The following is a 16,566-nucleotide window of genomic DNA, read 5'->3' on the forward strand; positions in this document are numbered from 1 at the left end:
GATGCTTCCAGCAAAGGGCTGATGATTGGGACTCACCTTGGTTTGTACCAGAGACCGTGACCACCCACGAGTCCAACCAGAGGCTTGTCCCAGGTCCTTGTGGGCTTGGGAAATGGACTGTTGTAGGATTTAGGGGAGATTCAGGCTCAGATTTGGAGTTTCTTATACAGAAACATTCTGGAATGAAAAAAGCCAGAGATTTTTGGTGGCACCGAGTGTCCCATTTCCAGCTCTCCCTCTCAATGCCCCTCAAATCCTAAGGTTGTTAAAGGTGCAGGTTTCTGGTTAAATTTTAGATGTTTTCCTGGGAGTGTAATTATAATTTGTGTGTAACTAAGGAAGTTCCACCACCGCCCCCTCCCCCCGCCCCAGCTTTTAATTCATCCAGGGATTGAAAGGCCAGTCTGTGAAGTCTGTTTAGCTGGACTTGGCATGAAGGGGCATTTCAAGGTTGTGACATAATGCGTTTGTCATGAGCAAAGTAAGTATTTTAAAGGAAGTTTCTGGTTTCTGTAATAAAACATCATTGTATCATGAAATTTAAACCGATGAATTTTTAGTTGTGAAGGAGTCCCCTGTGGGTGAAAGCGTTTATCTGCCCTGCCTGATAGGCTTTTGAATATACCTTTGATTCTATAATTTCTTTTTAAAAGAAGAGTTCCCTTGATGTCATTAAATTTTTTTTCTAATCTTTGTGGCCTGGTATGCAGTTTTCATTGCCACACAGTTGTATCATGGAGCAGGAGTGACTTTAAACTATTTTTAGCTGTAGAGATAAAGCCAGCCCAAGAGGTAGCCGAGTTGAAGTGTCCCCAGGGCATTTGTGTCCTTAGGTTTGGGTGCTGATCTTTTATCTTTCTGGCCCTCTGGTTAGGATCAACCATGTTCACTTTCTTTTCTTTTTTTTTTTGTTCAAAATTGCTTCTTTATGTCCTTTCAAGAATTCACTATTGGTATATTCCCTAGTTAGAGTGAAAAAATCATAATTTGTAGAGTTAACTGCAAAAAATTTATTTGTCTGACTTTCCTGGTGGTCCAGTGGTTGACACTCCCTGCTTTCAATACAGGGAGTGCAGTTAGATCCCTGGTCAGGGAACTAAGATCCCACATGCCACAAGGTGCAAACTGAATATAAAATCTGTGGAAATGTGTGGAAATGCTCACATCAGTGTCTGTGCTCAGTTTGTGCTGTTGATATGTTTGTGCAAAAAGTGAAGTTAAGATGGCGTTGAAATTATGTATTTGTTTCCTTTTCTGCTGTAACAAATACATTTATTATCTTATAGTTCTGGTGGTCAGAAGTCAGAAATGTGTTTTATTGGGCTATCCTAAGGTGTTGTCAGGGCTGTACTTCCTCCAAAGACCCTAGAGGAAAATCCAAATCCTTGCCTTTCCCAACTTCTAGAGGGCACCTGGGTTACTTGGCTTGTTGCCCGTCCTCCACATTCAAAGCCAGCAGTATAGCATCTCCGTAAGTTTCTCTGTTCTGACTCCTTTGCAATCAATGCCCTTCTTTCCCTCTGGTTCTTCTGTCACATTGCCTTCTCAGACTCTGACCTTCCTTCTCCCTTCCTGATTGATGGGATTAGTGTTTTATTTTCCATTTCATATCACAGCTGAGGCCTGTGAACAGGCATTGAGCTTTGGGAGAGCGAGGCTGACATCTTGTTTACCTCTGTGTTCTTGTGCCTGATACTTGAGAGTGTTTCGAACACATAGGTTGGAACATGAAACTATTTTAAATGTATACATTTTTATTTACAGCTGCTGCCGAAGGAAAAGGCAAAAGTGGGGAAGACTTTTTTCAGAAGGTAAGTGACTTTTTACTCCTGTCTTGGCGATAATTAAAGAGAAATGTACCTGTCTCAGTAGCTACACTGGAGGCCCCTGGAAGCTCCCCTTCTCAGTGAAGGGGACTAGGTTTATAGCTGAAGATGCTCGGGGCAAGAAAAGGGTGGTAGCCTGTTTGGGATGGAACCGTTCAAAGGCAGCTCCCTCTGGACAAACTTAATGAAGTTTTCCTTTGGAGGCAATGAGGATTGCCAGCTCTGCTACCAGATTATCTCCTTTACCTGTTCTCTTTGCCTGTTTCCTCCTTCCTTAAACACATACCTGACCTAGGGAGTTGGAGAGGAGTCCCTTACAGAGGCTTCATTTCTTTTTTTTTAAATTATTTTTTAATAGGATAATTGCTTTGCAGAATTTTGTTGTTTTCTGTCAAACCTCAACATGAATCAGCCATAGGTGTACATATATCCCCTCCCTTTTGAACCTCCCTCCCATCTCCCTCCCTACCCCACGCCACCCCCTGTTTGAGTTTCCTGAGACATCCAGCAGATTCCCATTGCCTGTCTATTTTACATATGGTAATGTAACTTTCCATGTTACTCTCTTCATACATGTCACCCTCTTCTTCCCTGTCCCCATGTCAGAGGCTTCATTTCTGGCAAGCATGACCATGGGCGGGGTGATAAAATTGACAGAAGATGCTTATTGGGCTTCCCTGCTCATGACTGGTAACCTTGTCTGTTGTGTCCCTGGTGGCGCTCTGTAAGGTCTGACCTTCAGTGAAGTCAGCCTGGACAGTCATAAAGGGAAACAGGAATAAAACTGATGGCAAGTGATTTGAGATACTGTCGAGAGCAGTTGATTACTTCTGGTTAGCTCTGTTTTAAAGTAAGTGTTTTATGTAAGGGAAGATGTCTGTCTTTGCCAAGAAATTGACTCAAGTTACCATCCTTCTTTCTTTTGTTCATTTGAGTTTATTATATTGATATTTGTGTTTGTTGTTGGTATCCAGAAAGCATGTATGTAGGAACAAATATATAGTTTGTCCTAGAGTGACACACAGTAGCAACTATGGATGTGGTTAAATATCGCTATGGTAGGTCATCAAGCTTTTGGAAAATACCTGTGTGACTTTTTAAGCTTGTAAAAGCTTACTTTTACAAGTAAGCTTCTTCATTCTCTTGCTTTTTGTGTGATCTGATCTTTTTTTTTTTTGTCAAGTTCATTATTCATATGCATTTTCTTCCAAGGATATTAAAAGTGAATATTTTCAGAGCTGATACTGGTCTTGCCCTTTCGTCATTCTGAAAATATTTGTTTACCACCTGCTGTGTGCAACACAGCAGACCAAAATGAGCAAGGCATAGTCCCCGCCCTAAAGGAATTAGTCTGGTGTTTGATTATATAGCTCCCTAAATAGCAAGGGAGTCTGGGCCAGAGAGGATTAAGCTCTTGACTGGGACTTGAGGAGATTAAAAAGGACTTCTTGAGATCTTTCAAGAGTTGAAATTAGCCAAGTGGAGGGATAAGCTTGGGTGGGTGGAAAGAGCATCCTGAGTGAAGAAACAGAATGGAGGAACGTTCTGATGTGGAGAAATTCATGCAGCATTCACATTTCAAAGCATCATCTGAGAGGTCCATAGTGCAGGGTGAGGTTTACTGTCCTATATGATGAAGTACATTCTTTGTATTGGGGGGGGGTGTGTGCATTCCTAAAGGGATTTAATTAAAATTTTGCTGTGCTGGCCAAATAGAATATGCCAGACCACAATTTTCCACCCCTGCTTTTTAGGCTTCTGCTGTTGAAATTTATGTACTATGTCTGAAGCCCCCTTACTTGGTATTATCTGATACTGGTTCATGTATAGCTTGTACTCAATGCTTGGGCAATTCAGAATCTCTGCTTTTGGCTGGGGTAGGCTTGCCACAAGGCAAAGAAAAGAGAAGACAAATAGAAATCACAGAGTCGCCTTGGTTTGTCTGTGATGGTACAAATAGATGCAATCTATGGAAGGGTTTTTTTTTTTAGTTCTTTAACTTGTGAAGAGATGTAAAAAACAGATTGTTCAGCTTTATATGGCTCACATTTTAAAAACTGAATCAAAACACGGTGTATGTGGTCATAAAGGACCTTCATTCTTAGAAGATTTGCTAATATTTATCACTCTTTACAGAGCTATGTATACATTCCAGCAGTTTAAATGGAAACACATGTCTGAATCCAGGAACATATGTGCAACCCACAATCCATGAGTTGGAATCATCGATTTCATTCTTGATCACAGGTTAACGAGGTCTCTGAGTAACTAAATGGAGTACTTTTTAATCTCATTTTCTTCTTTAGCTCAGTAAAGAGTGTCTTCCTGATCAACAAGGGTCCGCGTTGGATTTGGATACTTACCATGGGAAAAAGCTCCTGTAACTTAGTAAAAGTGGAACAGCTCAAATGTCAGAACAGTAGTTTTTAGTGTTTTGACCAGAGAGAAAAGTAAATTACAGTCTGCATTAGAATGAAGGAAAGGAGGAGTATTGAATTGTCCTCCAGGAACTTTCTTTTAGTTGCATACCTCCTGTTTAAAAATAATAGCATTTTGGGAAACATTTAGGAACAAAAAATAAACCACATTGCTGGTTGTGAGCATCTTTGAAAAAATGCTTTTTTTCTTTCAGGGAAATGCAAATATGAAGGTTATATATGCTTATTATTAGGATGTGTTTTGAATTTTGACTCTGGGGGTATGTATCACAAACTGGCATTGACATTAAAATCTCTCTTTGAGCTTAGTTTAAAATTGGACTATCCCCACCCCTCAATTTTTTTTTTTTTATTATTATCCTGACTTTAAAAGATCTAAGCCTGGAAGTATAACTCATGAATTCATTCTAGCTCTCCCTGATGGGCTTCCTGGGTGGATCAGTGGTACAGAATCCACCTGTGATGCAGAAGGTACAGGAGATGCTGTGGATTCGATTCCTGGGTCAGGAAGATTCCCTGGAGGAGGGTATGGCAACCCACTCCAGTATTCTTGTCTGGAGAATCCCATGGACAGAGGAGCCTGGCAGGCTACAGTCCATAGGGTAGCACAGAGTCAAACATGACTGAAGTGACTGAGCATGCACACTTCCTGATGAGAGGATTGGAAGAGGAGGATGAGACTTTTATATATTATTTTTTTTTGTCAAAATATATGTAAAACCATAACAATATGATTATATTAACTATTTTCATTAATAATTTTTGAAAATGAAAAAATAAAACTTTAAATATCTTTAAGAATAAAAATGGTTAGATTTCTACAAAGGGTTGAAATCATAGTTTAACAACTGCTGGGATCATCAGATCTATTGTGTCAAATTTGGAGCCATAATGTATAGTTAGTTGTTCAGTTGACTCTACACTTAAAATTCTCCCTTGGAGTCACAGCGACTACTTAATTTCAAAGAGCTTCCTGGTTTTCTGTAGACTGTTTTGTTGTCTGTGTATTGCCAGGAAGATCCCCTGGAGGAGAGCATGGCAACCCACTCCAGTATTCTTGCCTGGAGAATCCCATGGACAGAGGAGCCTGGTGGGCTAAGTCCATAGGGTTACAAAGAGGTGGACACGACTTAAGTGACTTAGCTCGCACACACACAGTGTTTTATTTCCATTGATACTCTATTGGGGTAAAAGACTAACCAGGTATAGCAGATACATCCAACAATATCATGCCTTAGAGAACAGTTCTTTATTTTACTTTATTTTACTTTCATGTAGGGAGAGTATTCCAGCTGGGTGAGTAGTGCTGTCTTGTGCTGTCAGTGAGAGACCCACATCTCTTCTATGACTGAACTCTGTTGTTCCTTAAGGGACGCATCTCATCTCTATGGTTGAAGCTGGGTCATTACTGTGGCCACATGTGAGCTGATGAGGTAGCGGAAGATGCCCTGGTCTTAAGGTCCAGGTCTGGGTCTGTCGTGTGTCACTTGTTCTCACATTCTGTGGGAGAAAACTCATGTATGTGGACTTATGTAACTACTCATAGGGGTGGGAGGAGGAGTGTCTGGAGGAAATACTGATTTTTGCAAGTGCTACCTAACAAAAGGCAGATTTTCAGGAAGAAATAATGTGGTCAAGATGGTAATGTCTCTGTATTATGCTTTGAAACCTTTTGTATTATCTTGAGGGTTGCTGTAAAAGTATACCACAGACTGAGTGACTTACACAATAAAATGGATTGTCTCACAGTTCTGGAGGCTAGAAATTCAGGGTCAAGGTGTGGGCAGGGCTCTGCCTTCTGCGTGCTGAGAGAGAATCTGGTCCATGCCTCTCTCCTGGCTCCTGGAGATTTGCTCACCACCTTTGGTGTTCCTGGCTTCTTGAAGCTTCATCCTGATGTCTGCATATGGAGTTCTCCCCGTGAGTGTCTGTCCAAATATCTCCTTTTTATAAGGACAACAGCCCTATTGGGTTAGGGCTCAGTCTAGTGATCTTATCTCAATAATTATATCTGCAGTGACCCTGTTTCCAATCAGTTCAAATTTGAGGTACTTACTGGTGGTTAGGATTTCAACATATGAATTTTGGGGGATATGGCTCAACCTATATCTTTTTAATGGAGGAGATGATTTTGTATAAAATTTACTATACTCAGAAAAATTTGGTAAAATGTAAACATTTTACCAAAAATTTGGTAAAATTTTGTAAATGTTATCATGTTTTGATACTCAATTTGATTTATAGATTTTAATTTCCTAGTCACTTAAACTAGAGACTTCCCTGGTGGCTCAGATGGTAAAGCAGTAAAGCCTACAATGTGGGAGACTGGGGTTCAATCCCTGAGTTGTGAAGATCTCCTGGAGAAGGAAATGGCAACCCACTCCAGTATTCTTGCCTGGAAAATCCCATAGACGGAAGAGCCTGGCAGGCTACAGTCCATGGGGTCGCAAAGAGTCGGACACAACTGAGCAACTTCACTTTCACTTTCACTTATACTAAATCTTTTTCTTTCCTTGTAGCAAGTCATTTTTAAGTTGTTTATAACAAATACATAATTAACAAGCAAGAAGAGGAGAAAAAATCTACTCAGTCATCCTACCTTTGAAAGAAAACTACTCTTTATACATTTGTTGTCAGTCCCTAAGTTGTGTCTGACTCTTTGTGACCTCTTGGACTGCAGCATGCCTGGCTTCCCAGCATCTCCTGGAGTTTGCTCAAACTCATGTCCATTGAGTCATTGATACCATCCAACCTTCTCATCCTGTGTCACCCTCTTCTCCTCTTGCCTTCAATCTTTCTCAGTATTGCCATCTTTTCCAATGAGTCGGCTCTTTGTATCAGGTGGCCTAAGTACTGGAGCTTCAGCTTTAGCATCAGTCCTTCCGATGAATATTCAGAGTTGATTTCCTCTGTGATTGACTGGTTTGATCTTCTTGCTGTCCAAGGGACTCTCAAGAGTCTTCTCCAGCACTATTGTTTTTATACTTTAGTCCTTTTTTCTATATATATTAAAAATGTATATAAAATGCTTTTTAATATTCTTTAATTGGCTGATGAGATTACAAATTAGACCGTATTGGAGACATCCCAGATGTTTTTCTCTGTTAGAATTTTGCACATTCTTCAGTACTTGTTTTTTATTCTTTGACTCTAGCTATACTTACAAAAGGAGGGAATGGATTCAACTTTGATCGCTTTCTGTCTAGTTTTTGTCCACTTGTCATGGCAACTTTAATTGAAACACATGGAAATGATCTGTTAGGAGTTTTACAGTTCTATGGGCGGTTGTTCATGGCTTACTCACTGTCTGTCCTATTTCCTTTAATCAGTTCTTTTTTACATTTCTCTTGTGAAATGACTATGGCGAGATCTTGGAGGGGAAAATGTGTTACACTGTTTTAGGTGGGGATGAGTAAAGTGATTGTATTACAAATGTGATTCATCAAAGCAAAATGCTTTAGGAATCTTGAATCCCTGTTGGCTGAAGAGGGGAAAATCCAGTGAGCGTTGTAATTGATGAAACCAAATTTTCTGTTACATTGGGTTATGTACATAATTTCTCCACAAGGTACACATTGCATGTTTTAAATGTGGGGTATTTTATATCCTTAAAATACGTCAGTTAGAAAACTGACCTGTAAACTATGGTTTTTCAGAAGGGCTTATCACTAAGGCCAGTATAAATAAGAAACTGTTTGATGGTTTTTGTGGTATATTTTTACTACCCTCAAATTCATCTTTTTAGGCAAATAGATTACTTTTGTCATTTTGAGACTGGAAAGTAGCAAATGTTGTCTTCTGGGGTAAATTGCTTGGAGGAATAGCTGGCTCCCTTTGTATCTCAAAACAAGTACATTAGGTGGTCTTAGATGAGGACTACTTAAATATTTTTATTGGAAGGGAGACAGAAATGTTTAACTACAATTTCTTCTTTCTCCACTGGCCATTAATTTGTTTAGTTTGGATAACTCATAGTCCTTTGGTCATAGAAATAACTTTTAATTATTTAAATGTGCGTTCACTTAACTGTAGCTCATGGTATGCTTTCTCTGACACTGAGTCTTTTTGCTTAAACATGTAAAATCAAATTTGATTGAAATAAAATTAGGATATTTGACATTTTAATTTCAGTATGTGTTTCAGTAGGGAATATATTCACACGTTTTGCAATTCAAACATTTCCAAAAGATGTATGTACAGTGGAGTATTCGATGCCACGGTTGTAAAGATGGGTGGAGAAGGCTGCAGAATGATAGGGTTGATTTTGATTCCAAACTTAAAGGTTGTCACCAATGGATGTCATCACAAATGGACAGTCAGGCCTTACAGCTAACATTCAGGGGCCCTGAGTTCTTACTCCTGACGACAGCTTCATGACCCTGAGTGTAAGTTTCATTGAGAGAATCTATCACTGTTCTCTTCTACAACTTACTAAATAGAGGTAAGTGGCACATATATGACTTGGAAAAAAGAAACAAGCCCCCAAACAGGTTATCTGGTCACCTTTTACTTACTTACTTATTTTTAAACATTTTTATTGGCGTATAGTTGATTTACAATGTTGTGCTAGTTTCACGTGTACAGCAAAGTGGATCAGTTATGCATGTATTTATATCCACTCTTTTTTAGATTCTTTTCCCATATGGTCATCTTTTAGAAAGTTGTTATTTTTATATCTTTTAATTTGCTCTCTGTCTTCCATCAGAGTCTAGCAGTTAAGGGTTAGTGAGAAAAGATTCAGAAAAAAGACCATCTTATGTGATTTGCTCATTCTCTGTTCTTAGTGTCCTCTAAGTTCTGTCTTTGTGTTGATTCGAACAAGGTGAGCCTGGTGTCATGCCTATATTCTTGAGCGTGTTGTACAGTTACCTGTTGAGTTCTGTCATCGTGTCAGGTTTTCTTTGGCAGTCATTTCACACTGCTTTATGAGAACCACATTTGCTTTTTTATTCCTCTCTCTGCAGCCGTAGAAATAGGTGATGCAATTGAGATTCCTTGAAACTGGGTGTTTGATGGCCTCAAATATACCCTAATTGCTATTATGATTTTTTAAAGTGACTAATAATAGTGAACGTGAAAAGTGAAAGTCGCTCAGTTGTGTCCGACTCTTTGTGACCGCATGGACTATAGAGTACATGGAATTCTCCAGGCCAGAATACTAGAGTGGGTAGCCTTTCCCTTCTCCAGGGGATCTTCCCAACCTAGGGATTGAACCCAGGTCTCCCTCATTGCAGGCAGATTCTTTACCAGCTGAGGCACCTGGGAAGCCTTGTTAAATAATAGTTAATTATTATTTAATAATTAAATAATATTAGTTAACAATTATTAAAAATAATTAAGTTATTTAAATAATTATTTTAAAAGTTATTAAAGTTATTATTTAACTAAATACATTAAGTTATCAAATAAAAAAGTATTAAAAGTTATTTAAAATAATTTTTTCAATATTAGAAGTTAAATAATATTATTTAATAGCTAAATAATAGTTAAGTATTATTTAAAGCAATACCATGTGAAAGTTTAGTTGTAACTGGTGAAAATGTCCTTCTCTCTTCCTAAATCCAGACTCAAAGCATTGGATCCTGTGGAAAATCAAATTGAGTTTATGATTGGATTATTATGTAGGCCTTAAAAATCATGCTTTTGTCATCAGTATTTAGTGACTTGGGAAATGGATTATCATATCAATGCAAAAATCAGGACAAAAGGCCTATAAATAGGTTGACTCAAATTTTGTTATATATATTTATGCCTTGAAAGATTACTAAGAAATTATTGTAAAATGTTAAGTTCTGTCTTAATGGTGAGATGATGGTTGATTTGTATTCTTTATACTTTTTATGCAGTGAACCCGTGTTATCTTTAAAGTCAAGATTAATCACCACTGCCAGCACCTCATGGAGAAAAGCAGATCATAATGGCTGATCTAGGTTGAGGTTGTCCGTGAATACATAAATTATTGCCAATTTGTAGAACACACAATATTTTGTTGAGAGAAGTGTCAAAGGTCATTTGATTCTGCCTCCCATGAAGTACTAAAGTTCCTTCTGTATCACCTACAACAGGTATAAAGACCGTACAGGTCTCACATACGTATACAAGGCAAATAATTTTTAGTCAGTGCTGATTTTCAGAAAGTTTCCACCTTTCTTTCATCCACGTGCTCCTCTTGTTTTCCCATTTGGAGGTATAAAATTTTTTTTTGAAGATTTTTTTTAAAATAGCATCTTTATGTCTTCAGACTAAAGATAACTTAAATTTTATTTATCCTATGACTTAATTTTTAGACCATTTACCATTCTGTTCTCTTTTAGGAACAGGATCAATGTTGTATGTTAAATGTGGCAACAATATCTGGTACAGTATTTTGAGTATAGGCTGATGAGTCCAGTTATGGTGAGGCCATAATATCCATAGTATAGTTATGATCCAGAATTAGCTAAGGGCTATATAATCTTCAGGCACTGAGTTGGCTTTTTTTTTTTTTTCACCCAAATAAAGAGGAATGTTTGACTCATATTGTCATTGCTAGGTACATAATATAAAATTCAGGATACTAGAATTCTGGCTAGCAGGTAAGCCCACTTAGAAATTGCTCACATGCTCTGTCACTGTAATCTCCTGACCTGACATTTGGCTTGGAGATCATGTGGCAGTTAAGGTGGCCAACACATGCAAATGTGGGGAACATCCTTTTGAAAGAGTTCACCTGTCGTGGATCTGTGTAGACAGAACTGCATGATTTTCTTTCTTCATTATGGACCCCACAAGGTTACCCCAGGAAAGGGCTTGACCACAGCATGGCAGTCTAATGGGGTAAGGCAGTGACTCTTCGTGTGACTCGAGGGAATGCTGTGACATTTAGTGAAGAGCTTTAAACTTTCCTGCTTTAAAATGAGTATACAGAGACTTCCCTGGTTAAGACCTCGCCTTCCAGTGCACAGGGCATGGGTTTGACCCCTAGTCGGGGGACTGAGATCCTACAGGCCTCATAGCCAAAAAGCCAAAAACATAAAACAGAAGAAATATTGTAACATTCATTAAAGACTTTAAAAATGGTCCACACCAAAAAAAAAAAAGGAAATGGGTTTATAGAAGAATTGGCATGTTTAAAAATTGGGTGTGATGGTGATGTCCTTTTTTTCTAGATAATGATCTGAATAGTGTTGAATTGATATTTTTTTCTTTTTTTTGTATTTTCAAGGTCAGACAGCTGGTTAGTGGCATTCAGGACATGAAGAATGCCTTTCAGACTTTGACTGTTGTTAATAAAATATAAATAATTTTCTTTAACTGTTGATTAGCTGCTCTCTTGAGCATGTAGACTGTGCCTGTATAGTGAGAAAAGTTCTGGCTAAAGCTGTAAGTTTTGCTGACTAGGGCTCTGAAATAGGGTCGTTGTGGTGCATTAGATGGACAGCCAAAGGGCGGGAGGCAAATTAATATGGTAAAATAAATGGTATGGATTTTGTAATGCTTTGTATTTTGTTTAAACAGTCAGGTTTCAAGATCATCTTAAGGTTGGTTCTTCTGAAGTTGGTACCTGTTATATCGCTATTTTACTTTATCCAGGAGACTTTACAGTAATGTCTTACTGTCACCTTATGAGTCAGTCTTTTCTTCAATTTAGGAATCCTTTCAGTTTTCTTAAAGAACAGCCTTTCACCTGATGTTTTTAACAATGTGCATTTTATTTTGACTAAATAGATTGCTTTAGGATTTGTCCTTTGGCTAATTCAACTATTATCTTGCTTTTGTCTCTGGTTAGTACTTTTAAATGTATGGACTTTGTCATTTATGTGATTATATGCCTGTCTTTTCATGTCCCCTCCCATGAAAAGGAGAGGAGCAGGCTGTGTTTTGCATCACCTGTTTTCTGGCTCTTCCAGCCTCAGCCAACAGGCCTAGATGTGGCACCAGATCCAAAGATGAACCTTCTGTAGATACTGGCCATGACCTGTGTGGCTTGCTCTGAAAACTCTGAGCAAGACTTGTCCCTAACAGATTGGGGAAACTAAGACCTAGAGTGGCTGTGGGACTGTGGAGGGAAATGTCATGATACCGGGTGGGGTTGCGGAGAAGCCAGCAATGGCCGTGTGGGCCATGGGTAAGCGCTGGGGTTATAGGAAGAAGAAGCTGAGTCAGCAGAAGAAACCAGTCCACAGAAGGAAATGTGGAACAAAACAAAAACAACTTGAGAAGCAGATGTACCGGAAGTGATTCATGCCTCTGGTGGGGAACTGGCAGTTTGTGACATTTCTCAAGTTTGAATCGATAGGTATCTTTGCAGTCTTCTTCCTTTCTCTTGATGCGGTTGAGAAACTGGAAAGCCTTGTAATTAAGTTTCAGATGGAAATGTATAAAAGGTATTCAATTGCTTGAATAATTTCATAATTATCCTCTTCAAAGGGAATCCCTGGTGGATCAGCAGTGAAGAATCTGCCTACAATGCAGTAAACTGCCTGCTCTTCAGGAGACAAGGTTGGGAAGATTCCCTGGAGTAGGACATGGCAACCCACTCCAGCATTCTTGCCTGGGAAATTGCATGGACAGAGGAGCCTGGTGGGCCACAGTCCATTAGGTTGTAAGAGTCTGACATGGCTTAGTGACTAAACCACCACCTCTTCAAAAGGTTATGCCCCTATTTGTTAACAAAATTTGGTGTGTATGTGTAGAATAGTTTAACCCCTCAATGAGTATCTCAAATTAAGTTACATCTTTGAAGGAGCAATGCTCTCCAAATAAGACATAAGACATCCTCCCATAATGGGTCATTAAATTATGTATATAGTAGCACATACACATGAATTCTATTCAGACAGAGTGTTCATCATATGTGGTTGTGATTTAGTTGCTAAGTCATGTCTGACTCTTGCGACCCCTTGGACTGTAGCCCACCAAGCTCTTCTGTCCGTGGGATTTCCCAGGCAAGGATACTGGAGTGGGTTGCCATTACCTTCTGCAGGGGATCTTCCTGACACAGGGATTGAACCCTGATTTTCTGCATTGCAGATGGATTCTTTACCATTTGAGCCACCAGGGAAGTCCATTCATCATATACTGGTATGGTATGTTTTCATGTATAAAAATATACCATACCAGTATATGATGAACACTCTGAAAAGAATTCATATATATGTGTGTGTGTGTATTTGTATATATATATATACACATAAGTATTTGTATATGAATAGTATTCTTATTCAGGGTGTTTCTTTTTGGTAGCCAGTTGCCAACATTATTCAAAGAATCATAAGGTCATCATTGCTGTTAATATCTATGGTGGAAAAAGCTTTTGCTGTCCTTATTTTCCAAAATGGTTTTCTTGTGGGCTTTTATTGTACATTGTAGGATTTCCTCCTTCACCTTGGACATTGGCACTAACATTGTTTTAGTCATTGTTATACTTTTTGAGGAAAGTTTATAGTCAGCCAGCATGCAGAATGGTTAGTACAGCTGTACAACATTTTCTGTGTTTCTTAGTAGTGGTTAGGGAGAACACGTTGTTACTCTTTGCCTCTTGAAGTAACATGATCCTTGAATTAAATTATTAAATATCCTGAATGTTACACTCTTATTTTGTATGTTCAGCAGTCCTGGCTTGTCCAAACTAGTTCTTTGGCAGGTTTTTATTTCGTTGGAGGCAAATTCCTTCTTGAAAGGAGTTGCCTTTTGTTACTTTAAGTGGTTAAATAAAAAAGATTTCATTACCTCTTTTTACACCTTGGTGAAATCAAAATGATCTAGGAGGAGTGTATAAGCATGCCTTTCTTCCTTAGCATTTATTACTTTTAGTACTTTTGTCACCCTAGATTATCATTTACTTATTCAAATTTTCTGCTTCTTAATGGTTAAAGTGATGATGATTGGGAATGAAGGAATTTAGCCAGAGATGAAATCAACTACAGGCAAATATTATGTATAGAGGCTTCTGTGTTTCCTTCTCGGTTTTCTTTCTTGGGTTCACAATCAGTTAGTTTTTTGAGAGAGGGGGAGAAAAAGTCTTCAATTCACATGTGTCTGTTTACTTTGGAGTTACCAAGAAACCTTAATCCCATGCGAATAAGAAAACTTTAAACTCAGTGAGCTTGGAGTTGTTTTCTTAAATAGTACTTCCTCCTGCTATATTTTTCTATGGGATTTTCCAAGACCATGGTCCAAATCTAAGTCGGTAGGAGGTGCTGTTTGGGAAGCTCTGTGGTGTGGTCCCTAGGTTGGTAGGTTGGGAGAGCCTCAATTTTTCCTGGTTCAGCCAGTAGGTTGAGAGGGAATATTAACAAAATTGAGCAAATAGTATATTTCAGTTTTTAATTGGAACATGAACATTGTGTTTCTTCTCATTTGTGAGTAGCACTTCACTTTCACACATTAGCTTCCCTCTCACACATTAAAAAATACAGTGTGTTAACCTCATACTCTGTCAACCTGGAGACTACTTCTGTCATCTTCTGGTTTCATGGAAATACTAAAGTGAAAAAAGTGAAGTTGCTCAGTCGTGTCTGACTCTTTGTGACCCCATGGACTGTAGCCTACCAGGCTCCTCTGTTCATGGGATTTTCCAGGCAAGAGTACTGGAGTGGGTTGCTATTTCCTTCTCTAATGGAAATACTAGAGGAGAAATAATTTCTAACTTCAGAGAGCCTTCAAGCAGAAGGGAATGATGTTCTCAGGAAGAGCTTAGACTGAAAGATTAAGTACAGGCTTTACAAAGATGCTCTTGAGAGTCCCTTGGACTGCAAGGAGATGCATCCAGTCCATCCTAAAGGAGATCAGTCCTGGGTGTTCGTTGGAAGGACTGATGTTGAAGCTGAAACTCCAATACTTTGGCCACCTCATGCGAAGAGCTGACTCATTTGAAAAGACCCTGATGCTGGGAAAGATTGAGGGTAGGAGAAGGGGATGACAGAGGATGAGATGGTTGGATGGCATCACTGACACAATGGACATGAATTTGGGTAGATTCTCGGAATTGGTGATAGGCAGGGAGGCCTGGCGTGCTGCCGTTCATGGGGTTGCAAAGAGTCAGACATGACTGAGCGACTGAACTGAACTGAACTTACACAGATGCTAAGGAGGCCATTTGTGAGACAGTTTCTACCCTCCCTGTGAACTCAATACTGTCCAGGTACAGGATTGTGGGAGAGGGGAAGGTTTCCATCTGGCCCTTGTCCTCAGAAGGGTCACACTTAAGGAGACGTGGCCCTGGAGTGCCAGCCAGCATGGCGACAGTAATAGAGAAAACAGAAGGAGTGATTTGTTCTACTCAGAAAAGTCAGGGAATGCTGCCCTCAGGAGAAAGTGTTTGAGTAGGAACTTGAGGGAAAGGTAAAGGGAGTGTGTTGATTAAGATTAGGGCAGGCCTTGTGGAAGAGTTCCTGAGCAGAGAGCAGGGTTGAGATTAGATTAAGGTGTTTTTTAGACCATTCCACTGCCTACATGATTTAATGGAGGCAAGATGGAAAGGCATTCCTTGTGGAAAGGACTCACTGAGTGCCTTTGCAAAGGCAAAATAAACAACAGTGGAGAGAGGACTTCCCTGGTAGTCCAGTGGTTAAGAATATGCATGCCAGTACAGGGACATGGGTTCGATCCCTGGTCTGGGAAGTTCTCACATGCTGCGGGACATCTGAGCCCGTGTGCCGTAACTGCTGAAGCCTGTGTGCTCTGCAGCTCATGCTCCACAACAAGAGAAGTCCCTTCAATAAACCCGAGTACTGCAACTAGAGAAAGCCTGAGCAAAGTACTGCGGACACTGCACGGTAGGAAAAGAAAGACAGTGGAGAATGTTTTTCTGTCCTATGACCTAGAAAGCAAATGAGTTAAAAGTGATATATATATATGTATATAATGATATCATTTTTCTGAGCTAATTATTCAGAGTGAAGTGGAAGGTTGAGAGGGTGAGTAGAAGGTTTGGAAATTCAGATTAAATTTAGGAAATCATACTGTTGTATTCATTGTGTATTGAAAGATGATGAGAATTAAAGATGATAGCCAGGATAACCAGGCATTTTGTGTTGATTTGTTTCGCAGCTTCTGACTTCTTTGTAACTGCCGGGTTGAGGGATGTATTATTACTTTTTTCTTCCCTCTCCTTTCCTGGAGGGGAAATGCATTCCCAGGAAGATTTAACTTTTAAATGTGCTTTGAAACATGGGTTTTCAACTATTGTAATACATTCATTGTATTTTAGATGATGACATTTCCAAGTTTGGAATGATGGCTATAAAATAAATAGCATCATTTAACTAACCTCCTATGATAGGCAGTTTTAAAAACTGTATTTTCCAGGAAGACAGTTG

At 39.2% G+C, this 16,566-nt stretch overlaps 1 protein-coding gene across 4 annotated transcripts in view; it reads left to right on the forward strand.

Annotated features, from left to right (window-relative positions):
• BICC1 (BicC family RNA binding protein 1) overlaps positions 1 to 16,566 on the forward strand; it is a 360,147-nt gene that overhangs the window by 102,201 nt on the left and 241,380 nt on the right. For all 4 annotated transcript variants that reach the window (XM_043925258.1, XM_043925259.1, XM_043925257.1 and 1 more), the window contains exon 2: positions 1,765 to 1,811. In XM_043925258.1, the coding sequence (XP_043781193.1) occupies positions 1,765 to 1,811 (47 nt within the window). The remainder of the gene's footprint in view (positions 1 to 1,764; positions 1,812 to 16,566) is intronic.

The sequence above is a fragment of the Cervus elaphus genome, chromosome 15 (genome assembly GCF_910594005.1).
Source record: "Cervus elaphus chromosome 15, mCerEla1.1, whole genome shotgun sequence".
NCBI lineage: Eukaryota > Metazoa > Chordata > Mammalia > Artiodactyla > Cervidae > Cervus > Cervus elaphus.